The 27,946-nt window shown below is 41.7% G+C and overlaps 1 protein-coding gene across 1 annotated transcript in view; it reads right to left on the reverse strand.

The window, feature by feature from the left end:
* Positions 1-1,327: 1,327 nt before the first annotated feature.
* Positions 1,328-27,946, reverse strand: part of lrguk (leucine-rich repeats and guanylate kinase domain containing) — a 60,793-nt gene continuing 34,174 nt past the window's right edge. Inside the window, exons 19-20 of the mRNA XM_045700057.1 lie at positions 6,937-7,097; positions 1,328-1,578 (exon numbers count right to left, since the gene is read on the reverse strand). Of these exons, the coding sequence (XP_045556013.1) occupies positions 1,415-1,578; positions 6,937-7,097 (325 nt within the window). The 3' untranslated portion in view covers positions 1,328-1,414. The remainder of the gene's footprint in view (positions 1,579-6,936; positions 7,098-27,946) is intronic.

Raw genomic sequence — 27,946 nt, forward strand, 5'->3', positions numbered from 1 at the left:
CCTTATACAGTAGATACCCAGCCCTGCCCTACAACAGAGCACACAGATAACTCACCCTTATACAGTAGGGACCCAGCCCTGCCCTACAACAGAACACACAGATAACTCACCCTTTGGCAGCGATTGAAGAACGGCTCAATTATCTCTCTTATTATACTGTAATCATCTTTATTAATGAGTGACTGTCCAGGATATCTTTCTGCATTGCAGTACAGGTTATAGCAACAACAATAGATTATGTAGTCAATATTTAATTTTTTTAACCTTTATTTAACTAGGCAAGACAGTTAAGAACAAATTTTTACTTACAATGATGGCCTACTCCGGCCAAACCCTAACGACGCTGGGCCAATTGTGCGCCGCCCTATGGGACTCCCAATCACGGCCGGTTGTGATACAGCCTGGAATCGAAGCAGGGTCTGTAGTGACGCCTCTAGCACTGAGATGCAGTGATCGCTGCACCACTCGGGAGCCCAATAGCAAGACTGAGAAGTCAAGAGTTTGGCACATGCCATTGACTAAATGTATTATAATGTATGTTTCGGTTTGAGTCAAGTTGAAGCAGGGAATCATTATATTTGGTGTAATGTCCTTACATTCCAATTATTCTATCCTGTGACTATATTATTAGTGAATGAATGACTCCATCTGGACCAGCTAACACACAGGTGAATGTGTCCATCATTGTTCAATCTGTGTGTGACCTTTCAACTCTTAAGAGCATCTACTTGTCCCTCCCTCTCTCCTGTACCTCTACACTCCTCCTCTCCCTCTCTCATGTACCTTTTCACTCCTACTCTTCCTCTCTTCTGTACCTCTTCACTCCTCCTCTCCCATGTACCTTTTCACTCCTCCTCCTCTCCCTCTCTTCTGTACCTCTTCACTCCTCCTCTACCTCTTTTCTGTACCTCTTCACTCCTCCTCCTCCTCCTCTCCCTCTCTTCTGTACCTCTTCACTCTTCCTCTCTTCTGTACCTCTTCACTCCTCCTCTCCCTCTCTTCTGTACCTCTTCACTCCTCCTCTCCCATGTACCTTTTCACTCCTCCTCCTCTCCCACTCTTCTGTACCTCTTCACTCCTCCTCTACCTCTTTTCTGTACCTCTTCACTCCCCCTCCTCCTCCTCTCCCTCTCTTCTGTACCTCTTCACTCTTCCTCTCTTCTGTCTCTCTTCACTCCTCCTCTCTTCTGTACCTCTTCACTCCTCCTCTCCCTCTCTTCTGTACCTCTTCACTCCTCCTCTCCCATGTACCTTTTCACTCCTCCTCCTCTCCCACTCTTCTGTACCTCTTCACTCCTCCTCTTCCTCTTTTCGGTACCTCTTTACTCCTCCTCATCTCTCCTGTACCTCTACACTCCTCCTCTCCCTCTCTCCTGTACCTCTACACCCCCCTCCTCTCCCTCTCTCTCCTGTCTCAGGGTTTGGGGCTAGGGCTGGGTCCAGGGGTCTTGCGTCCGGACAGGATAGGTGGCAGGATGGGTTTGGCGTTGGAGCCTGGGCGTGCCGTGGTGGCGCCCGGAGAGAGAAGCTCGGAGCCGTGGCGAGGGGCATCAGGAGTGTGGCCAGATTCTACTTGATCTGGGGAAGAAACAAGTACACAACCAATGAGTTACTAATACTTGGAAAGATGTGTGCTTTTCATATATAAAGAGAGGATCCATAACCGGTATATCTAGGGAGGAGACATACAGTTTTTATTTTATTTCACCTTTACTTAACCAGGTAGGCAAGTTGAGAACACGTTCTCATTTACAATTGCGACCTGGCCAAGAAAAAGCAAAGCAGTTCGACACATACAGAGTTCGACACATACAGAGTTACACATGGAGTAAAACAAACATACAGTCAATAATACAGTAGAAAAATAAGTCTATATACAATGTGAGCAAATGAGGTGAGATAAGGGAGGTAAAGGCAAAAAAAGGCCATGGTGGCAAAGTAAATACAATATAGCAAGTAAAACACTGGAATGGTAGATTTGTAGTGGAAGAAAGTGCAAAGTAGAAATACAAATAATGGGGTGCAAATGAGCAAAATAAATAAATACAAAATACAGTAGGGGAAGTGGTAGTTGTTTAGGCTAAATTATAGATGGGCTATGTACAGGTGCAGTGATCTGTGAGCTGCTCTGACAGCTGGTGCTTACAGTGAGGGAAAAAAAGTATTTGATCCCCTGCTGATTTTGTACGTTTTGTCACAACATCGACGGAAGGTGGCGCCCCTCCTCGCCCGGGCGGCGCTCGGCAGTCGTCGTCGCCGGCCTACTAGCTGCCACCGATCCTCTTTTATTTTCTGTTGGTCAGGTCTAGTTTAGTTGGCACCTGTTTAGTATTAGTTAATTAGTGGGGGAGGGTTATTTAGTCGTTCTGTGTAGGTTGTTCTTTGTGCGTGATTATTTTTCGTCAGGTGTTTGTCCTGAGGTACATGTGTTTTTCCCTCTGCCTGTGGGTTTTGTGGCAGCGTGTTTTGGGCTGCGTCCCTACGCTGCGTGCGGGCTGTTATTTGGGAATTTGTGTTGCTTTGCCCTGCCTTACCTGTTTTCTTGGCAACGTGTGGATTATTTATTAAAATTACGTGTGTTCACGGACTTGTGTCTCCTGCGCCTGACTTCGACCCTCCTGCTTCCTTGAGCACACTGACATGTTTGCCCACTGACAAAGAAATGATCAGTCTATAATTTTAATGGTAGGTTTATTTGAACAGTGAGAGACAGAATAACAACAACAAAAATGTCAAAAATGTTATAAATTGATTTGCATTTTAATGAGGGAAATAAGTATTTGACCCCTCTGCAAAACATGACTTAGTACTTGGTGGCAAAACCCTTGTTGGCAATCACAGAGGTCAGACGTTTCTTGTAGTTGGCCACCAGGTTTGCACACATCTCAGGAGGGATTTTGTCCCACTCCTCTTTGCAGATCTTCTCCAAGTCATTAAGGTTTCGAGCTGACGTTTGGCAACTCGAACCTCCAGCTCCCTCCACAGATTTTCTATGGGATTAAGGTCTGGAGACTGGCTAGGCCACTCCAGGACCTTAATGTGCTTCTTCTTGAGCCACTCCTTTGTTGCCTTGGCCGTGTGTTTTGGGTCACTGTCATGCTGGAATACCCATCCACGACCCATTTTCAATGCCCTGGCTGAGGGAAGGAGGTTCTCACCCAAGATTTGACGGTACATGGCCCCGTCCATCGTCCCTTTGATGCGGTGAAGTTGTCCTGTCCCCTTAGCAGAAAAACACCCCCAAAGCATAATGTTTCCACCTCCTTGTTTGACGGTGGGGATAGGGTTCTTGGGGTCATAGGCAGCATTCCTCCTCCAAACACGTTGAGTTGAGTTGATGCCAAAGAGCTCCATTTTGGTCTCATCTGACCACAACACTTTCACCCAGTTGTCCTCTGAATCATTCAGATGTTCATTGGCAAACTTCAGACGGGCATGTGTGCTTTCTTGAGCAGGGGGACCTTGCGGGCGCTGCAGGATTTCAGTCCTTCACGGCGTAGTGTGTTACCAATTGTTTTCTTGGTGACTATGGTCCCAGCTGCCTTGAGATCATTGACAAGATCCTCCCGTGTAGTTCTGGGCTGATTCCTCACCGTTCTCATGATCATTGCAACTCCACGAGGTGAGATCTTGCATGGAGCCCCAGGCCGAGGGAGATTGACAGTTCTTTTGTGTTTATTCCATTTGCAAATAATCGCACCAACTGTTGTCACCTTCTCACCAAGCTGCTTGGTGATGGTCTTGTAGCCCATTCCAGCCTTGTGTAGGTCTACAACTTGTCCCTGACATCCTTGGAGAGCTCTTTGGTCTTGGCCATGGTGGAGAGTTTGGAATCTGATTGATTGTGCTTCTGTGGACAGGTGTCTTTTATACAGGTAACAAGCTGAGATTAGGAGCACTCCCTTTAAGAGTGTGCTCCTAATCTCAGCTCGTTACCTGTATAAAAGACACCTGGGAGCCAGAAATATTTCTGATTGAGAGGGGGTCAAATACTTATTTCCCTCATTAAAATGCAAATCAATTTATAACATTTTTGACGTGTTTTTCTGGATTTTTGTTTTGTTATTCTGTCTCTCACTGTTCAAATAAACCTACCATTAAAATTATAGAATGATAATTTCTTTGTCAGTGGGCAAACGTACAAAATCAGCAGGGGATCAAATACTTTTTTCCCTCACTGTAAAGCTAGTGAGGGAGATAAGTGTTTCCAGTTTCAGAGATTTTTGTAGTTCGTTCCAGTCATTGGCAGCAGAGAACTGGAAGGAGAGACGGCCAAAGGAGGAATTGGCTTTGGGGGTGACCAGAGAACTATACCTGCTGGAGCGCGTGCTACAGGTGGGTGCTGCTATGGTGACCAGTGAGCGGAGATAAGGGGGAACTTTACCTAGCAGGGTCTTGTAGATGACCTGGAGCCAGTGGGTTTGGCGACGAGTATGAAGCGAGGGCCAGCGAACGAGAGCGTACAGGTCGCAGTGGTGGGTAGTATATGGGGCTTTGGTGACAAAATGGATGGCACTGTGATAGACTGCATCCAGTTTGTTGAGTAGGGTATTGGAGGCTATTTTGTAAATGACATCGCCGAAGTCGAGGATCGGTAGGATGGTCAGTTTTACGAGGATATGTTTGGCAGCATGAGTGAAGGATGCTTTGTTGCGAAGTAGGAAGCCAATTCTAGATTTAACTTTGGATTGGAGATGTTTAATGTGGGTCTGGAAGGAGAGCTTACAGTCTAACCAGACACCTAGGTATTTGTAGTTGTCTACATATTCTAAGTCAGAACCGTCCAGAGTAGTGATGCTGGACGGGCGCGCAGGTGCAGCCAGCAATCGGTTAAAGAGCATGCATTTAGTTTTACTTGTATTTAAGAGCAGTTGGAGGCCACGGACGGAGAGTTGTATGGCATTGAAGCTCGTCTGGAGGGTTGTTAACACAGTGTCCAAAGAAGGGCCAGAAGTACACAGAATGGTGTCGTCTGCATAGAGGTGGATCAGAGACTCACCAGCAGCAAGTGCGACATCATTGATGTATACAGAGAAAAGAGTTGGCCCAAGAATCAACCCTGTGGCAGCCCCATAGAGACTACCAGAGGCCCGGACAACAGGCCATCCGATTTGACACAAAGTAAAGCCGGAGGTTTACATTCACCTTAGCTAAATACATTTAAACTCAGTTTTTCACAATTCCTGACATTTAATCCTAGTAAAAATTCCCTGTCTTACGTCAATTAGGATCACCACTTCATTTTAAGAATGAGAATTATTTATTTCAGCTTTTATTTATTTCAAAACATTCCCAGGTGGTCAGAAGTTTACATACACTCAATTAGTATTTGGTAGCATTGCCTTCAAATTGTTTAACTTGGGTCAATCGTTTCGGGTAGCCTTCCACAAGCTTCCCACAAAAAGTTGGGTGAATTTTGGCCCATTCCTCCTGACAGAGCTGGTGTAACTGAGTCAGGTTTGTAGGCCTCCTTGCTCGCACACGCTTTTTCAGTTCTGCCCACACATTTTCTATAGGATTGAGGTCAGTGCTTTGTGATGGTCACTCCAATACCTTGACTTTGTTGTCCTTAAGCCATTTTGCCACAACTTTGGAAGTATGCTTGGGGTCATTGTCAATTTGGAAGACCCATTTGCGACCAAGCTTTAACTTCCTGACTGATGTCTTGAGATGTTGTTTCAATATATCCACATAATTTTCCATCCTCATGATGCCATCTATTTTGTGAAGTGCACCAGTCCCTCCTGCAGCAAAGCACCCCCACAACATGATGCTGCCACCCCATGCTTCGCGTCTGGGATGGTGTTCTTCGGATTGCAAGCCTCCCCCTTTTTCCTCCAAACGTAACGATGGTCATTATGGCCAAACAGTTCTAATTTTGTTTCATCAGACCAGAGGACATTTCTCCAAAAAGTACGATCTTTGTCCCCATGTGCAGTTGTAAACCATAGTCTGGCCTTTTTATGGCGGATTTGGAGCAGTGGCTTCTTCCTTGCTGAGCGGCCTTTCAGGTTATGTCGATATAGGACTCTTTTTACTGTGGATATAGATACTTTTTTACCTGTTTCCTGCAGCATCTTCACAAGGTCCTTTGCTGTTGTTCTGGGATTGATTTGCACTTTTCACATCTCTAGGAGACAGAACGCGTCTCCTTCCTGAGCGTGGTCCCATGGTGTTTATACTTGCGTACTATTGTTTGTACAGATAAACGTGGTACCTTCAGGCGTGTGGAAATTGCTCCCAAGGATGAACCAGACTTCTGGAGGTCTACAATTTTGGCTGATTTCTTCTGATTTTCCCATAATGTCAAGCAAAGAGGCACTGAGTTTGAAGGTAAGCCTTGAAATACATCCACAGGTACACCTCCAATTAACTCCAATTATGTCAATTAGCCTATCAGAAGCTTCTAAAGCCATGACATCATTTTCTGGAATTTTCCAAGCTGTTTAAAGGCACAGTCAACTTTGTGTATGTAAACTTCTGACCCACTGGAATTGTGATACAGTGAATTATAAGTGAAATAATCTGTCTGTAAACAATTGTTGGAAAAATTACTTGTGTCATGCACAGGGTAGATGTCCTAACTGACTTGCCAAAACTATAGTTTATTAACAAGAAATCTGTAGAGTGGTTGTAAAACGAGTTTTAATGACTCCAACCTAAGTGTATGTAAACTTCCGACTTCAACTGTAGATTATCATACATCTAGAACAAGATAAACACACTAGAAGGTATTGAGGGAACAGAGAGAAACAGATTGATGACTAGCCAACACAGTTCTATGAGGTAGAGGAAGGTATCAGAACCAGTCCCAATAAGTGTCATGACAAAATGTCCACCTGCTAGAGAGAGAGACATGAAGAAAAACAGAGACAGATACAGAGAGGGAGCCAGTCATTGGTCAAAACGAGAGGAGATTGAGCTAGGGTGAGTCACCTTTCAGCATGTCCAGGTTGTGTCCCAGAGAGGAGACATCCAGGGGCTCCACGGTGGTGTCCAAGCCCAGGTCTGAACACCCGGCTGGCCCTGCTGTCTCTGAGAAGGCCCCTGCTGAGCTGGGAATGGACAGGCCAGAACTAGCACGGGAGTCATCAGAGCTGATACCAGGGGGGAGAGAGAGAGAGACAGGGAGAGAGAGAGACAGGGAAAGACAGAGAGAGAGAGACAGGCGAAGACAGAGAGAGAGAGACAGGGGAAGACAGAGAGAGAGAGAGACAGGGGAAGACAGAGCGAGACAGGGGAAGAAGAGAGAGAGACAGGGGAAGAAAGAGAGAGAGACAAGGGAAGACAGAGAGAGACAAACAGACAGACAGACAGAAGAAGAGAACGCAAGAGAGGGCAAGATGGAGGAGAAAAATAAAGAATGTGTTTTAGAGGAAACCAGGAGGATTACAAGGAATACAATAAAGGAGAGAGAGAAAGAGTAAAACAGAGGAAGAGAGAGAGTAAAACAGAGAGGGAGGGAGAGAGAGAGAGAGAGTAAAACAGAGAGGGAGGGAGGGAGAGAGAGAGAGAGAGAGAGTAAAACAGAGAGGGAGGGAGAGAGAGAGAGAGAGAGAGAGAGAGAGAGAGAGAGTAAAACAGAGAGGGAGGGAGGGAGAGAGAGAGAGAGAGTAAAACAGAGAGAGAGAGAGAGAGTAAAACAGAGAGGGAGGGAGGGAGGGAGAGAGAGAGAGAGAGAGCGAGAGAGAGTAAAACAGAGAGAGAGAGAGAGAGTAAAACAGAGAGGGAGGGAGGGAGGGAGAGAGAGAGAGAGAGTAAAACAGAGAGGGAGGGAGAGAGAGAGAGAGAGAGAGAGAGAGAGAGAGAGAGAGTAAAACAGAGAGAGAGAGAGAGTAAAACAGAGAGGGAGGGAGGGAGGGAGGGAGAGAGTAAAACAGAGAGGGAGGGAGAGAGAGAGAGAGAGAGAGAGAGAGCGAGAGAGAGTAAAACAGAGAGAGAGAGAGAGAGTAAAACAGAGAGTAAAACAGAGAGGGAGGGAGGGAGAGAGAGAGAGAGAGAGAGAGAGAGAGAGAGAGTAAAACAGAGAGAGAGAGTAAAACAGAGAGAGAGAGCGAGAGAGAGACAGACAGACAGACAGATAGACAGAGAGAGAGACACAGAGAAATAATAAAGACAAGTGAAAAGGAGAAAGCAATGGAGCTGCCAAGTGTGTGTATGTACATTACTGTTACAGTAGATAGACTGGTAGAAACCTGACACACAGTATTAAAGTCTCATTGGCAGGTTGGCTCTGTCCCAGTCTAGTCTCACACTGACACAACCCCTCCTTCTCATAGGGCTGTCAGGAACATATTCTGTTGTGAAACCAGATATTTGAGGAGAGAAAGTGATGGAAAGTGCCATCAGCGATAAGACACTCCTCCGTCAAATATGTCCCATAGAGAGAGACAGGTAAAACATATCCCATACAGGTGGTATCAGACAGTCTGTGTTGAAGGCAAACTGGCCTAAGCATGCAGACTTCGGGATCTTTTATAGCCATGAAAACTGGGCTAAATTTGTACCAATTAATGGAGGTCATGTCATTAGGTACAATGCATTTGGAAAAAATTCTGACCCCTTGAATTCTTACAAATTTTGTTACATTACAGCCTTATTCTAAAATTGATTCAATATTTTTTCCCCTCATCAATCTACACACAATACCTCATAATGACAAAGCAAAAACAGTTTTTTGGCCATTTTTGCTAATTTATAAAAAATGTAAAATATCACATTTACATAAGTATTCAGACCCATTACTCAGTACTTTGTTGAAGCACCTTGGCAGCGATTACTTCTTGAGTATGACGCTACAAGGTTGGCACACCTGTATTTGGGGAGTTTCTCCCATTCTTCTCTGCAGATCCTCTCAAGCTCAGTCAGGTTAGATGAGGAGCGTTGCTGCACAGCTATTTTCAGGTCTCTTCAGAGATGTTCGATCAGGTTCAAGTCCGGGGTCTGGCTGGGCCACTCAAGGACATTCAGAGACTTGTCCCGAAGCCACTCCTGTGTTGTCTTGGCTGTGTGCTTAGGGTCGTTGTCCTGTTTGAAGGCGAACGTTCGCCACCAGTCTGAGGTCCTGAGCGCTCTGGAGCAGGTTTTCATCAAGGATCTCTCTGTACTTTGCCCCGTTCATCTTTGCCTCGATCCAGCCAGCTCTAGGAAGAGAGTCTTGGTGGTTCCAAACTTCTTCCATTTAAGAATGATGGAGGCCACTGCGTTCTTGGGGACCTTCAATGCTGCATGCATTTTCTGGTACCCTTCTCCAGATCTGTGCCTCGTCTCTGAGCTCTTCCTTCCACCTCATGGCTTGGTTTTTTTCTCTGACATGCACTGTCAACTGTGGGACCTTACTGTATATAGACAGATGTGAGCCTTTCCAAATGATGTCCAATCAATTAAATTTACCCCAGGTGGACTCCAATCAAGTTGTAGAAACATCAAGGATGATCAATTGAAACAGGATGATTCTGAGCTCAATATCGAGTCTCATAGCAAAGGGTCTGAATACTTATGTAAATAAGGTATGTTTTAAAAATGTTTTTTTTAAATAAATTAGCTAAAAGTTTTTTTATGGGCTATTGTGTGTAGATTGATACAAAAATAAAATATGTCATCAATTTTAGAATAAGGCTGTATCGTAACAAAATGTGGAAAAAGTCAAGGAGTCTTTCCGAATGCACTGTATGTCGTTAGGTATGTCATTCCATGGACTTTGCCTTGGGATAGGTTCATCATTCTTTTGAACATCTTGGATTTTTAATGGATTGGTTGCTATGAATAACTGACTACCCAAGGACATTCTAAAACACCTCCCACGCCTATATTTAAATCCAAAGCCAACGAGGAGGATTTTAGAAAGATCTATTCAATTAAAGAAGTTATTCAGTAAAATAGAGTTGCTGGAACAGCTATTTCAACTAAATCAGAAGCATAACAACACTACTTTACAGGTCACAAGAAAATAGGTAAGAAAACCACTTAGTGGCAAAAACCACTTTTTGTACGTTTGCCCACTGACAAAGAAATGATCAGTCTATAATTTTAATGGTAGGTTTATTTGAACAGAAAAACGCATGTCAAAAATATTATAAATTGATTTGCATTTTAATGAGGGAAATAAGTATTTGACCCCCTCTCAATCAGAAATATTTCTGGCTCCCAGGTGTCTTTTATACAGGTAACGAGCTGAGATTAGGAGCACACTCTTAAAGGGAGTGCTCCTAATCTCAGCTTGTTACCTGTATAAAAGACATCTGTCCACAGAAGCAATCAATCAATCAATCAGATTCCAAACTCTCCACCATGGCCAAGACCAAAGAGCACTCCAAGGATGTCAGGGACAAGATTGTAGAGCTACACAAGGCTGGAATGGGCTACAAGACCATCGCCAAGCAGCTTGGTGAGAAGGTGACAACAGTTGGTGCGATTATTCGCAAATGGAAGAAACACAAAAGAACTGTCAATCTCCCTCGGCCTGGGGCTCCATGCAAGATCTCACCTTGTGGAGTTGCAATGATCATGAGAACGGTGAGGAATCAGCCCAGAACTACACGGGAGGATCTTGTCAATGATCTCAAGGCAGCTGGGACCATAGTCACCAAGAAAACAATTGGTAACACACTACGCCGTGAAGGACTGAAATCCTGCAGCGCCCGCAAGGTCCCCCTGCTCAAGAAAGCACATATACATGCCCGTCTGAAGTTTGCCAATGAACATCTGAATGACTCAGAGGACAACTGGTGAAAGTGTTGTGGTCAGATGAGACCAAAATGGAGCTCTTTGGCATCAACTCAACTCGCCGTGTTTGGAGGAGGAGGAATGCTGCCTATGACCCCAAGAACGCCATCCCCACCGTCAAACATGGAGGTGGAAACATTATGCTTTGGGGGTGTTTTTCTGCTAAGGGGACAGGACAACTTCACCGCATCAAAGGGACGATGGATGGGGCCATGTACCGTCAAATCTTGGGTGAGAACCTCCTTCCCTCAGCCAGGGCATTGAAAATGGGTCGTGGATGGGTATTCCAGCATGACAGTGACCCAAAACACACGGCCAAGGCAACAAAAGAGTGGCTCAAGAAGAAGCACATTAAGGTCCTGGAGTGGCCTAGCCAGTCTCCAGACCTTAATCCCATAGAAAATCTGTGGAGGGAGCTGAAGGTTCGAGTTGCCAAACATCAGCCTCGAAACCTTAATGACTTGAAGAAGATCTGCAAAGAGGAGTGGGACAAAATCCCTCCTGAGATGTGTGCAAACCTGGTGGCCAACAACAAGAAACGTCTGACCTCTGTGATTGCCAACAAGGGTTTTGCCACCAAGTACTAAGTCATGTTTTGCAGAGGGGTCAAATACTTATTTCCCTCATTAAAATGCAAATCAATTTCTAACATTTTTGACATGCGTGTTTCTGGATGTTTTTGTTGTTATTCTGTCTCTCACTGTTCAAATAAACATACCATTAAAATTATAGACTGATCATTTCTTTGTCAGTGGGCCAACGTACAAAATCAGCAGGGGATCAAATACTTTTTTCCCTCACTGTACTCCCTGTTGGTTTTACGTTAATAAATGACCAGCTCTCATACATGCTGTATACATAGAAATGCTTATTTCCCCGGTATAAGTCATAAGCTGTGTTAGTGGTTATTCCAGTGTACACAAGGAGGAGTCATTAGCAGGGACAGATATCCATCAATGTTTAGGTGTACAGAGACCTGCCCCCAGATCGTGTGGAGTTGTTACCCGAGAACTCAGTAAAGAAGAAGCTCTTGAACACATAAGGTCAGCCAGTGAATACTAATACATAAGGTCAGCCAGTGAATACTAACACATATGGTCAGCCAGTGAATATTAACACATAAGGTCAGCCAGTGAATACTACTACATAAGGTCAGCCAGTGAATACTAACATGTAAGGTCAGCCAGTGAATACTAACACATAAGGTCAGCCAGTGGATACTAACACATAAGGTCAGCCAGTGAATACTAACACATAAGGTCAGCCAGTGAATACTAGTACATAAGGTCAGCCAGTGAATACTACTACATAAGGTCAGCCAGTGAATACTACTACATAAGGTCAGCCAGTGAATACTAGTACATAAGGTCAGCCAGTGAACACTAACACATAAGGTCAGCCAGTGGATACTACTACATAAGGTCAGCCAGTGAATACTACTACATAAGGTCAGCCAGTGAATACTACTACATAAGGTCAGCCAGTGAATACTAGTACATAAGGTCAGCCAGTGAATACTAACACATAAGGTCAGCCAGTGGATACTACTACATAAGGTCAGCCAGTGAATACTAACACATAAGGTCAGCCAGTGAATACTAATACATAAGGTCAGCCAGTGAATACTACTACATAAGGTCAGCCAGTGAATACTAACTTGTAAGGTCAGCCGGTGAATACTAATACATAAGGTCTGCCAGTGAATACTAGTACATACGTTCAGCCAGTGAATACTAACACATAAGGTCAGCCAGTGAATACTAGTACATAAGGTCAGCCAGTGAATACTAGTACATAAGGTCAGCCAGTGAATAATACTACATAAGGTCAGCCAGTGAATACTAACTTGTAAGGTCAGCCAGTGAATACTAATACATAAGGTCAGCCAGTGAATACTAACACATAAGGTCAGCCAGTGAATACTACTACATAAGGTCAGCCAGTGAATACTAACATGTAAGGTCAGCCAGTGAATACTAATACATAACGTCTGCCATAGAATACTAATACATAAGGTCAGCCATTGAATACTACTACATAAGGTCAGCCAGTGAATACTACTACATAAGGTCAGCCAGTGAATACTACTACATAAGGTCAGCCAGTGAATACTAGTACATAAGGTCAGCCAGTGAATACTAACACATAAGGTCAGCCAGTGGATACTACTACATAAGGTCAGCCAGTGAATACTAACACATAACGTCAGCCAGTGAATACTAACTTGTAAGGTCAGCCGGTGAATACTAATACATAAGGTCTGCCAGTGAATACTAGTACATACGTTCAGCCAGTGAATACTAACACATAAGGTCAGCCAGTGAATACTAGTACATAAGGTCAGCCAGTGAATACTAGTACATAAGGTCAGCCAGTGAATAATACTACATAAGGTCAGCCAGTGAATACTAACTTGTAAGGTCAGCCAGTGAATACTAATACATAAGGTCTGCCAGTGAATACTAGTACATACGTTCAGCCAGTGAATACTACTACATAAGGTCAGCCAGTGAATACTAGTACATAAGGTCAGCCAGTGAATACTAACACATAAGGTCAGCCAGTGGATACTAACACATAAGGTCAGGCAGTGAATACTACTACATAAGGTCAGCCAGTGAATACTAACTTGTAAGGTCAGCCAGTGAATACTAATACATAAGGTCTGCCAGTGAATACTAGTACATACGTTCAGCCAGTGAATACTAACACATAAGGTCAGCCAGTGAATACTAGTACATAAGGTCAGCCAGTGAATACTACTACATAAGGTCAGCCAGTGAATACTAATACATAAGGTCAGCCAGTGAATACTAATACATAAGGTCAGCCAGTGAATATTAATACATAAGGTCAGCCAGTGAATACTAGTACATAAGTTCAGCCAGTGAATACTACTACATATGGTCAGCCAGTGAATACTAATACATAAGGTCAGCCAGTGAATACTAACATGTAAGGTCAGCCAGTGAATACTAATACATAAGGTCAGCCAGTGAATACATATACATAAGGTCAGCCAGTGAATACTAACACATAAGGTCAGCCAGTGAATACTACTACATAAGGTCAGCCAGTGAATATTAACATGTAAGGTCAGCCAGTGAATACTAATACATAACGTCTGCCATAGAATACTAATACATAAGGTCAGCCATTGAATACTACTACATAAGGTCAGCCAGTGAATACTACTACATAAGGTCAGCCAGTGAATACTACTACATAAGGTCAGCCAGTGAATACTAGTACATAAGGTCAGCCAGTGAATACTAACACATAAGGTCAGCCAGTGGATACTACTACATAAGGTCAGCCAGTGAATACTAACACATAAGGTCAGCCAGTGAATACTAATACATAAGGTCAGCCAGTGAATACTACTACATAAGGTCAGCCAGTGAATACTAACTTGTAAGGTCAGCCGGTGAATACTAATACATAAGGTCTGCCAGTGAATACTAGTACATACGTTCAGCCAGTGAATACTAACACATAAGGTCAGCCAGTGAATACTAGTACATAAGGTCAGCCAGTGAATACTAGTACATAAGGTCAGCCAGTGAATAATACTACATAAGGTCAGCCAGTGAATACTAACTTGTAAGGTCAGCCAGTGAATACTAATACATAAGGTCTGCCAGTGAATACTAGTACATACGTTCAGCCAGTGAATACTACTACATAAGGTCAGCCAGTGAATACTAGTACATAAGGTCAGCCAGTGAATACTAACACATAAGGTCAGCCAGTGGATACTAACACATAAGGTCAGCCAGTGAATACTACTACATAAGGTCAGCCAGTGAATACTAACTTGTAAGGTCAGCCAGTGAATACTAATACATAAGGTCTGCCAGTGAATACTAGTACATACGTTCAGCCAGTGAATACTAACACATAAGGTCAGCCAGTGAATACTAGTACATAAGGTCAGCCAGTGAATACTACTACATAAGGTCAGCCAGTGAATACTAATACATAAGGTCAGCCAGTGAATACTAATACATAAGGTCAGCCAGTGAATATTAATACATAAGGTCAGCCAGTGAATACTAGTACATAAGTTCAGCCAGTGAATACTACTACATATGGTCAGCTAGTGAATACTAATACATAAGGTCAGCCAGTGAATACTAACATGTAAGGTCAGCCAGTGAATACTAATACATAAGGTCAGCCAGTGAATACTAATACATAAGGTCAGCCAGTGAATACTAACACATAAGTTCAGCCAGTGAATACTACTACATAAGGTCAGCCAGTGAATATTAACATGTAAGGTCAGCCAGTGAATACTAATACATAAGGTCAGCCAGTGAATACTAACATGTAAGGTCAGCCAGTGAATACTAATACATAAGGTCAGCCAGTGAATACTAGTACATAAGGTCAGCCAGTGAATACTAACACATAAGGTCAGCCAGTGAATACTACTACATAAGGTCAGCCAGTGAATATTAACATGTAAGGTCAGCCAGTGAATACTAATACATAACGTCTGCCATAGAATACTAATACATAAGGTCAGCCATTGAATACTACTACATAAGGTCAGCCAGTGAATACTACTACATAAGGTCAGCCAGTGAATACTACTACATAAGGTCAGCCAGTGAATACTAGTACATAAGGTCAGCCAGTGAATACTAACACATAAGGTCAGCCAGTGGATACTACTACATAAGGTCAGCCAGTGAATACTAACACATAAGGTCAGCCAGTGAATACTAATACATAAGGTCAGCCAGTGAATACTACTACATAAGGTCAGCCAGTGAATACTAACTTGTAAGGTCAGCCGGTGAATACTAATACATAAGGTCTGCCAGTGAATACTAGTACATACGTTCAGCCAGTGAATACTAACACATAAGGTCAGCCAGTGAATACTAGTACATAAGGTCAGCCAGTGAATACTAGTACATAAGGTCAGCCAGTGAATAATACTACATAAGGTCAGCCAGTGAATACTAACTTGTAAGGTCAGCCAGTGAATACTAATACATAAGGTCTGCCAGTGAATACTAGTACATACGTTCAGCCAGTGAATACTACTACATAAGGTCAGCCAGTGAATACTAATACATAAGGTCAGCCAGTGAATACTAATACATAAGGTCAGCCAGTGAATATTAATACATAAGGTCAGCCAGTGAATACTAGTACATAAGTTCAGCCAGTGAATACTACTACATATGGTCAGCCAGTGAATACTAATACATAAGGTCAGCCAGTGAATACTAACATGTAAGGTCAGCCAGTGAATACTAATACATAAGGTCAGCCAGTGAATACTAATACATAAGGTCAGCCAGTGAATACTAACACATAAGGTCAGCCAGTGAATACTACTACATAAGGTCAGCCAGTGAATATTAACATGTAAGGTCAGCCAGTGAATACTAATACATAACGTCTGCCATAGAATACTAATACATAAGGTCAGCCATTGAATACTACTACATAAGGTCAGCCAGTGAATACTACTACATAAGGTCAGCCAGTGAATACTACTACATAAGGTCAGCCAGTGAATACTAGTACATAAGGTCAGCCAGTGAATACTAACACATAAGGTCAGCCAGTGGATACTACTACATAAGGTCAGCCAGTGAATACTAACACATAAGGTCAGCCAGTGAATACTAATACATAAGGTCAGCCAGTGAATACTACTACATAAGGTCAGCCAGTGAATACTAACTTGTAAGGTCAGCCGGTGAATACTAATACATAAGGTCTGCCAGTGAATACTAGTACATACGTTCAGCCAGTGAATACTAACACATAAGGTCAGCCAGTGAATACTAGTACATAAGGTCAGCCAGTGAATACTAGTACATAAGGTCAGCCAGTGAATAATACTACATAAGGTCAGCCAGTGAATACTAACTTGTAAGGTCAGCCAGTGAATACTAATACATAAGGTCTGCCAGTGAATACTAGTACATACGTTCAGCCAGTGAATACTACTACATAAGGTCAGCCAGTGAATACTAGTACATAAGGTCAGCCAGTGAATACTAACACATAAGGTCAGCCAGTGGATACTAACACATAAGGTCAGCCAGTGAATACTACTACATAAGGTCAGCCAGTGAATACTAACTTGTAAGGTCAGCCAGTGAATACTAATACATAAGGTCTGCCAGTGAATACTAGTACATACGTTCAGCCAGTGAATACTAACACATAAGGTCAGCCAGTGAATACTAGTACATAAGGTCAGCCAGTGAATACTACTACATAAGGTCAGCCAGTGAATACTAATACATAAGGTCAGCCAGTGAATACTAATACATAAGGTCAGCCAGTGAATATTAATACATAAGGTCAGCCAGTGAATACTAGTACATAAGTTCAGCCAGTGAATACTACTACATATGGTCAGCTAGTGAATACTAATACATAAGGTCAGCCAGTGAATACTAACATGTAAGGTCAGCCAGTGAATACTAATACATAAGGTCAGCCAGTGAATACTAATACATAAGGTCAGCCAGTGAATACTAACACATAAGTTCAGCCAGTGAATACTACTACATAAGGTCAGCCAGTGAATATTAACATGTAAGGTCAGCCAGTGAATACTAATACATAAGGTCAGCCAGTGAATACTAACATGTAAGGTCAGCCAGTGAATACTAATACATAAGGTCAGCCAGTGAATACTAATACATAAGGTCAGCCAGTGAATACTAACACATAAGGTCAGCCAGTGAATACTACTACATAAGGTCAGCCAGTGAATATTAACATGTAAGGTCAGCCAGTGAATACTAATACATAACGTCTGCCATAGAATACTAATACATAAGGTCAGCCATTGAATACTACTACATAAGGTCAGCCAGTGAATACTACTACATAAGGTCAGCCAGTGAATACTACTACATAAGGTCAGCCAGTGAATACTAGTACATAAGGTCAGCCAGTGAATACTAACACATAAGGTCAGCCAGTGGATACTACTACATAAGGTCAGCCAGTGAATACTAACACATAAGGTCAGCCAGTGAATACTAATACATAAGGTCAGCCAGTGAATACTACTACATAAGGTCAGCCAGTGAATACTAACTTGTAAGGTCAGCCGGTGAATACTAATACATAAGGTCTGCCAGTGAATACTAGTACATACGTTCAGCCAGTGAATACTAACACATAAGGTCAGCCAGTGAATACTAGTACATAAGGTCAGCCAGTGAATACTAGTACATAAGGTCAGCCAGTGAATAATACTACATAAGGTCAGCCAGTGAATACTAACTTGTAAGGTCAGCCAGTGAATACTAATACATAAGGTCTGCCAGTGAATACTAGTACATACGTTCAGCCAGTGAATACTACTACATAAGGTCAGCCAGTGAATACTAATACATAAGGTCAGCCAGTGAATACTAATACATAAGGTCAGCCAGTGAATATTAATACATAAGGTCAGCCAGTGAATACTAGTACATAAGTTCAGCCAGTGAATACTACTACATATGGTCAGCCAGTGAATACTAATACATAAGGTCAGCCAGTGAATACTAACATGTAAGGTCAGCCAGTGAATACTAATACATAAGGTCAGCCAGTGAATACTAATACATAAGGTCAGCCAGTGAATACTAACACATAAGGTCAGCCAGTGAATACTACTACATAAGGTCAGCCAGTGAATATTAACATGTAAGGTCAGCCAGTGAATACTAATACATAACGTCTGCCATAGAATACTAATACATAAGGTCAGCCATTGAATACTACTACATAAGGTCAGCCAGTGAATACTACTACATAAGGTCAGCCAGTGAATACTACTACATAAGGTCAGCCAGTGAATACTAGTACATAAGGTCAGCCAGTGAATACTAACACATAAGGTCAGCCAGTGGATACTACTACATAAGGTCAGCCAGTGAATACTAACACATAAGGTCAGCCAGTGAATACTAATACATAAGGTCAGCCAGTGAATACTACTACATAAGGTCAGCCAGTGAATACTAACTTGTAAGGTCAGCCGGTGAATACTAATACATAAGGTCTGCCAGTGAATACTAGTACATACGTTCAGCCAGTGAATACTAACACATAAGGTCAGCCAGTGAATACTAGTACATAAGGTCAGCCAGTGAATACTAGTACATAAGGTCAGCCAGTGAATAATACTACATAAGGTCAGCCAGTGAATACTAACTTGTAAGGTCAGCCAGTGAATACTAATACATAAGGTCTGCCAGTGAATACTAGTACATACGTTCAGCCAGTGAATACTACTACATAAGGTCAGCCAGTGAATACTAGTACATAAGGTCAGCCAGTGAATACTAACACATAAGGTCAGCCAGTGGATACTAACACATAAGGTCAGCCAGTGAATACTACTACATAAGGTCAGCCAGTGAATACTAACTTGTAAGGTCAGCCAGTGAATACTAATACATAAGGTCTGCCAGTGAATACTAGTACATACGTTCAGCCAGTGAATACTAACACATAAGGTCAGCCAGTGAATACTAGTACATAAGGTCAGCCAGTGAATACTACTACATAAGGTCAGCCAGTGAATACTAATACATAAGGTCAGCCAGTGAATACTAATACATAAGGTCAGCCAGTGAATATTAATACATAAGGTCAGCCAGTGAATACTAGTACATAAGTTCAGCCAGTGAATACTACTACATATGGTCAGCCAGTGAATACTAATACATAAGGTCAGCCAGTGAATACTAACATGTAAGGTCAGCCAGTGAATACTAATACATAAGGTCAGCCAGTGAATACTAATACATAAGGTCAGCCAGTGAATACTAACACATAAGGTCAGCCAGTGAATACTACTACATAAGGTCAGCCAGTGAATATTAACATGTAAGGTCAGCCAGTGAATACTAATACATAAGGTCAGCCAGTGAATACTAACATGTAAGGTCAGCCAGTGAATACTAATACATAAGGTCAGCCAGTGAATACTAATACATAAGGTCAGCCAGTGAATACTAACACATAAGGTCAGCCAGTGAATACTACTACATAAGGTCAGCCAGTGAATATTAACATGTAAGGTCAGCCAGTGAATACTAATACATAACGTCTGCCATAGAATACTAATACATAAGGTCAGCCATTGAATACTACTACATAAGGTCAGCCAGTGAATACTACTACATAAGGTCAGCCAGTGAATACTACTACATAAGGTCAGCCAGTGAATACTAGTACATAAGGTCAGCCAGTGAATACTAACACATAAGGTCAGCCAGTGGATACTACTACATAAGGTCAGCCAGTGAATACTAACACATAAGGTCAGCCAGTGAATACTAATACATAAGGTCAGCCAGTGAATACTACTACATAAGGTCAGCCAGTGAATACTAACTTGTAAGGTCAGCCGGTGAATACTAATACATAAGGTCTGCCAGTGAATACTAGTACATACGTTCAGCCAGTGAATACTAACACATAAGGTCAGCCAGTGAATACTAGTACATAAGGTCAGCCAGTGAATACTAGTACATAAGGTCAGCCAGTGAATAATACTACATAAGGTCAGCCAGTGAATACTAACTTGTAAGGTCAGCCAGTGAATACTAATACATAAGGTCTGCCAGTGAATACTAGTACATACGTTCAGCCAGTGAATACTACTACATAAGGTCAGCCAGTGAATACTAGTACATAAGGTCAGCCAGTGAATACTAACACATAAGGTCAGCCAGTGGATACTAACACATAAGGTCAGCCAGTGAATACTACTACATAAGGTCAGCCAGTGAATACTAACTTGTAAGGTCAGCCAGTGAATACTAATACATAAGGTCTGCCAGTGAATACTAGTACATACGTTCAGCCAGTGAATACTAACACATAAGGTCAGCCAGTGAATACTAGTACATAAGGTCAGCCAGTGAATACTACTACATAAGGTCAGCCAGTGAATACTAATACATAAGGTCAGCCAGTGAATACTAATACATAAGGTCAGCCAGTGAATATTAATACATAAGGTCAGCCAGTGAATACTAGTACATAAGTTCAGCCAGTGAATACTACTACATATGGTCAGCCAGTGAATACTAATACATAAGGTCAGCCAGTGAATACTAACATGTAAGGTCAGCCAGTGAATACTAATACATAAGGTCAGCCAGTGAATACTAATACATAAGGTCAGCCAGTGAATACTAACACATAAGGTCAGCCAGTGAATACTACTACATAAGGTCAGCCAGTGAATATTAACATGTAAGGTCAGCCAGTGAATACTAATACATAAGGTCAGCCAGTGAATACTAACATGTAAGGTCAGCCAGTGAATACTAATACATAAGGTCAGCCAGTGAATACTAATACATAAGGTCAGCCAGTGAATACTAACACATAAGGTCAGCCAGTGAATACTACTACATAAGGTCAGCCAGTGAATATTAACATGTAAGGTCAGCCAGTGAATACTAATACATAACGTCTGCCATAGAATACTAATACATAAGGTCAGCCATTGAATACTACTACATAAGGTCAGCCAGTGAATACTACTACATAAGGTCAGCCAGTGAATACTACTACATAAGGTCAGCCAGTGAATACTAGTACATAAGGTCAGCCAGTGAATACTAACACATAAGGTCAGCCAGTGGATACTACTACATAAGGTCAGCCAGTGAATACTAACACATAAGGTCAGCCAGTGAATACTAATACATAAGGTCAGCCAGTGAATACTACTACATAAGGTCAGCCAGTGAATACTAACTTGTAAGGTCAGCCGGTGAATACTAATACATAAGGTCTGCCAGTGAATACTAGTACATACGTTCAGCCAGTGAATACTAACACATAAGGTCAGCCAGTGAATACTAGTACATAAGGTCAGCCAGTGAATACTAGTACATAAGGTCAGCCAGTGAATAATACTACATAAGGTCAGCCAGTGAATACTAACTTGTAAGGTCAGCCAGTGAATACTAATACATAAGGTCTGCCAGTGAATACTAGTACATACGTTCAGCCAGTGAATACTACTACATAAGGTCAGCCAGTGAATACTAGTACATAAGGTAAGCCAGTGAATACTAACACATAAGGTCAGCCAGTGGATACTAACACATAAGGTCAGCCAGTGAATACTACTACATAAGGTCAGCCAGTGAATACTAACTTGTAAGGTCAGCCAGTGAATACTAATACATAAGGTCTGCCAGTGAATACTAGTACATACGTTCAGCCAGTGAATACTAACACATAAGGTCAGCCAGTGAATACTAGTACATAAGGTCAGCCAGTGAATACTACTACATAAGGTCAGCCAGTGAATACTAATACATAAGGTCAGCCAGTGAATACTAATACATAAGGTCAGCCAGTGAATATTAATACATAAGGTCAGCCAGTGAATACTAGTACATAAGTTCAGCCAGTGAATACTACTACATATGGTCAGCCAGTGAATACTAATACATAAGGTCAGCCAGTGAATACTAACATGTAAGGTCAGCCAGTGAATACTAATACATAAGGTCAGCCAGTGAATACTAATACATAAGGTCAGCCAGTGAATACTAACACATAAGGTCAGCCAGTGAATACTACTACATAAGGTCAGCCAGTGAATATTAACATGTAAGGTCAGCCAGTGAATACTAATACATAAGGTCAGCCAGTGAATACTAACATGTAAGGTCAGCCAGTGAATACTAATACATAAGGTCAGCCAGTGAATACTAACACATAAGGTCAGCCAGTGAATACTACTACATAAGGTCAGCCAGTGGATATTAACATGTAAGGTCAGCCAGTGAATACTAATACATAACGTCTGCCATAGAATACTAATACATAAGGTCAGCCATTGAATACTACTACATAAGGTCAGCCAGTGAATACTACTACATAAGGTCAGCCAGTGAATACTACTACATAAGGTCAGCCAGTGAATACTAGTACATAAGGTCAGCCAGTGAATACTAACACATAAGGTCAGCCAGTGGATACTACTACATAAGGTCAGCCAGTGAATACTAACACATAAGGTCAGCCAGTGAATACTAATACATAAGGTCAGCCAGTGAATACTACTACATAAGGTCAGCCAGTGAATACTAACTTGTAAGGTCAGCCGGTGAATACTAATACATAAGGTCTGCCAGTGAATACTAGTACATACGTTCAGCCAGTGAATACTAACACATAAGGTCAGCCAGTGAATACTAGTACATAAGGTCAGCCAGTGAATACTAGTACATAAGGTCAGCCAGTGAATAATACTACATAAGGTCAGCCAGTGAATACTAACTTGTAAGGTCAGCCAGTGAATACTAATACATAAGGTCTGCCAGTGAATACTAGTACATACGTTCAGCCAGTGAATACTACTACATAAGGTCAGCCAGTGAATACTAGTACATAAGGTCAGCCAGTGAATACTAACACATAAGGTCAGCCAGTGGATACTAACACATAAGGTCAGCCAGTGAATACTACTACATAAGGTCAGCCAGTGAATACTAACTTGTAAGGTCAGCCAGTGAATACTAATACATAAGGTCTGCCAGTGAATACTAGTACATACGTTCAGCCAGTGAATACTAACACATAAGGTCAGCCAGTGAATACTAGTACATAAGGTCAGCCAGTGAATACTACTACATAAGGTCAGCCAGTGAATACTAATACATAAGGTCAGCCAGTGAATACTAATACATAAGGTCAGCCAGTGAATATTAATACATAAGGTCAGCCAGTGAATACTAGTACATAAGTTCAGCCAGTGAATACTACTACATATGGTCAGCCAGTGAATACTAATACATAAGGTCAGCCAGTGAATACTAACATGTAAGGTCAGCCAGTGAATACTAATACATAAGGTCAGCCAGTGAATACTAATACATAAGGTCAGCCAGTGAATACTAACACATAAGGTCAGCCAGTGAATACTACTACATAAGGTCAGCCAGTGAATACTAACATGTAAGGTCAGCCAGTGAATACTAATACATAACGTCTGCCATAGAATACTAATACATAAGGTCAGCCATTGAATACTACTACATAAGGTCAGCCAGTGAATACTACTACATAAGGTCAGCCAGTGAATACTAGTACATAAGGTCAGCCAGTGAATACTAATACATAAGGTCAGCCAGTGAATACTAACATGTAAGGTCAGCCAGTGAATACTAATACATAAGGTCAGCCAGTGAATACTAATACATAAGGTCAGCCAGTCAATACTAGTACATAAGGTCAGCCAGTGAATACTAACACATAAGGTCAGCCAGGGAATACTAGTACATAAGGTAAGCCAGTTAATACTAATACATAAGGTCAGCCAGTGAATACTAATATGTAAGGTCAGCCAGTGAATACTAATACATAAGGTCAGCCAGTGAATAATACTACATAAGGTCAGCCAGTGAATACTAACTTGTAAGGTCAGCCAGTGAATACTAATACATAAGGTCTGCCAGTGAATACTAGTACATACGTTCAGCCAGTGAATACTACTACATAAGGTCAGCCAGTGAATACTAGTACATAAGGTCAGCCAGTGAATACTAACACATAAGGTCAGCCAGTGGATACTAACACATAAGGTCAGCCAGTGAATACTACTCCATAAGGTCAGCCAGTGAATACTAACTTGTAAGGTCAGCCAGTGAATACTAATACATAAGGTCTGCCAGTGAATACTAGTACATACGTTCAGCCAGTGAATACTAACACATAAGGTCAGCCAGTGAATACTAGTACATAAGGTCAGCCAGTGAATACTACTACATAAGGTCAGCCAGTGAATACTAATACATAAGGTCAGCCAGTGAATACTAATACATAAGGTCAGCCAGTGAATACTAATACATAAGGTCAGCCAGTGAATACTACTACATAAGTTCAGCCAGTGAATACTACTACATATGGTCAGCCAGTGAATACTAATACATAAGGTCAGCCAGTGAATACTAACATGTAAGGTCAGCCAGTGAATACTAATACATAAGGTCAGCCAGTGAATACTAATACATAAGGTCAGCCAGTGAATACTAACACATAAGGTCAGCCAGTGAATACTACTACATAAGGTCAGCCAGTGAATACTAACATGTAAGGTCAGCCAGTGAATACTAATACATAACGTCTGCCATAGAATACTAATACATAAGGTCAGCCATTGAATACTACTACATAAGGTCAGCCAGTGAATACTACTACATAAGGTCAGCCAGTGAATACTAGTACATAAGGTCAGCCAGTGAATACTAATACATAAGGTCAGCCAGTGAATACTAACATGTAAGGTCAGCCAGTGAATACTAATACATAAGGTCAGCCAGTGAATACTAATACATAAGGTCAGCCAGTCAATACTAGTACATAAGGTCAGCCAGTGAATACTAACACATAAGGTCAGCCAGGGAATACTAGTACATAAGGTAAGCCAGTGAATACTAATACATAAGGTCAGCCAGTGAATACTAATATGTAAGGTCAGCCAGTGAATACTAATACATAAGGTCAGCCAGTGAATAATACTACATAAGTTCAGCCAGTGAATACTAACTTGTAAGGTCAGCCAGTGAATACTAATACATAAGGTCTGCCAGTGAATACTAGTACATACGTTCAGCCAGTGAATACTACTACATAAGGTCAGCCAGTGAATACTAGTACATAAGGTCAGCCAGTGAATACTAACACATAAGGTCAGCCAGTGGATACTAACACATAAGGTCAGCCAGTGAATACTACTACATAAGGTCAGCCAGTGAATACTAACTTGTAAGGTCAGCCAGTGAATACTAATACATAAGGTCTGCCAGTGAATACTAGTACATACGTTCAGCCAGTGAATACTAACACATAAGGTCAGCCAGTGAATACTAGTACATAAGGTCAGCCAGTGAATACTACTACATAAGGTCAGCCAGTGAATACTAATACATAAGGTCAGCCAGTGAATACTAATACATAAGGTCAGCCAGTGAATATTAATACATAAGGTCAGCCAGTGAATACTAGTACATAAGTTCAGCCAGTGAATACTACTACATATGGTCAGCCAGTGAATACTAATACATAAGGTCAGCCAGTGAATACTAACATGTAAGGTCAGCCAGTGAATACTAATACATAAGGTCAGCCAGTGAATACTAATACATAAGGTCAGCCAGTGAATACTAACACATAAGGTCAGCCAGTGAATACTACTACATAAGGTCAGCCAGTGAATACTAACATGTAAGGTCAGCCAGTGAATACTAATACATAACGTCTGCCATAGAATACTAATACATAAGGTCAGCCATTGAATACTACTACATAAGGTCAGCCAGTGAATACTACTACATAAGGTCAGCCAGTGAATACTAGTACATAAGGTCAGCCAGTGAATACTAATACATAAGGTCAGCCAGTGAATACTAACATGTAAGGTCAGCCAGTGAATACTAATACATAAGGTCAGCCAGTGAATACTAATACATAAGGTCAGCCAGTCAATACTAGTACATAAGGTCAGCCAGTGAATACTAACACATAAGGTCAGCCAGGGAATACTAATACATAAGGTCAGCCAGTGAATACTAATACATAAGGTCAGCCAGTGAATACTAATACATAAGGTCAGCCAGTGAATACTAATACATAAGGTCAGCCAGTGAATACTAACACATAAGGTCAGCCAGTGAATACTACTACATAAGGTCAGCCAGTGAATACTACTACATAAGGTCAGCCAGTGAATACTAATACATAAGGTCAGCCAGTGAATACTAACAGGTAAGGTCAGCCAGTGAATACTAATACATAAGGTCAGCCAGTGAATACTAGTACATAAGGTCAGCCAGTGAATACTAACATGTAAGGTCAGCCAGTGAATACTAATACATAAGGTCAGCCAGTGAATACTAATACATAAGGTCAGCCAGTGAATACTACTACATAAGGTCAGCCAGTGAATACTAGTACATAAGGTCAGCCAGTGAATACTAATACATAAGGTCAGCCAGTGAATACTAACACATAAGGTCAGCCAGTGAATACTAGTACATAAGGTCAGCCAGTGAATACTAATACATAAGGTCAGCCAGTGAATACTAACACATAAGGTCAGCCAGTGAATACTACTACATAAGGTCAGCCAGTGAATACTAACTTGTAAGGTCAGCCGGTGAATACTAATACATAAGGTCTGCCAGTGAATACTAGTACATACGTTCAGCCAGTGAATACTAACACATAAGGTCAGCCAGTGAATACTAGTACATAAGGTCAGCCAGTGAATACTAGTACATAAGGTCAGCCAGTGAATAATACTACATAAGGTCAGCCAGTGAATACTAACTTGTAAGGTCAGCCAGTGAATACTAATACATAAGGTCTGCCAGTGAATACTAGTACATACCCTAAGGTCAGCCAGTGAATACTAGTACATAAGGTCAGCCAGTGAATACTAACACATAAGGTCAGCCAGTGAATACTACTACATAAGGTCAGCCAGTGAATACTAACTTGTAAGGTCAGCCAGTGAATACTAATACATAAGGTCTGCCAGTGAATACTAGTACATACGTTCAGCCAGTGAATACTAACACATAAGGTCAGCCAGTGAATACTAGTACATAAGGTCAGCCAGTGAATACTACTACATAAGGTCAGCCAGTGAATACTAATACATAAGGTCAGCCAGTGAATACTAATACATAAGGTCAGCCAGTGAATATTAATACATAAGGTCAGCCAGTGAATACTAGTACATAAGTTCAGCCAGTGAATACTACTACATATGGTCAGCCAGTGAATACTAATACATAAGGTCAGCCAGTGAATACTAACACGTAAGGTCAGCCAGTGAATACTAATACATAAGGTCAGCCAGTGAATACTAATACATAAGGTCAGCCAGTGAATACTAACACATAAGGTCAGCCAGTGAATACTACTACATAAGGTCAGCCAGTGAATACTAACATGTAAGGTCAGCCAGTGAATACTAATACATAACGTCTGCCATAGAATACTAATACATAAGGTCAGCCATTGAATACTACTACATAAGGTCAGCCAGTGAATACTACTACATAAGGTCAGCCAGTGAATACTAGTACATAAGGTCAGCCAGTGAATACTAATACATAAGGTCAGCCAGTGAATACTAACATGTAAGGTCAGCCAGTGAATACTAATACATAAGGTCAGCCAGTGAATACTAATACATAAG

Source organism: Salmo salar, chromosome ssa17 (assembly GCF_905237065.1).
Source record: "Salmo salar chromosome ssa17, Ssal_v3.1, whole genome shotgun sequence".
Lineage (NCBI taxonomy): Eukaryota > Metazoa > Chordata > Actinopteri > Salmoniformes > Salmonidae > Salmo > Salmo salar.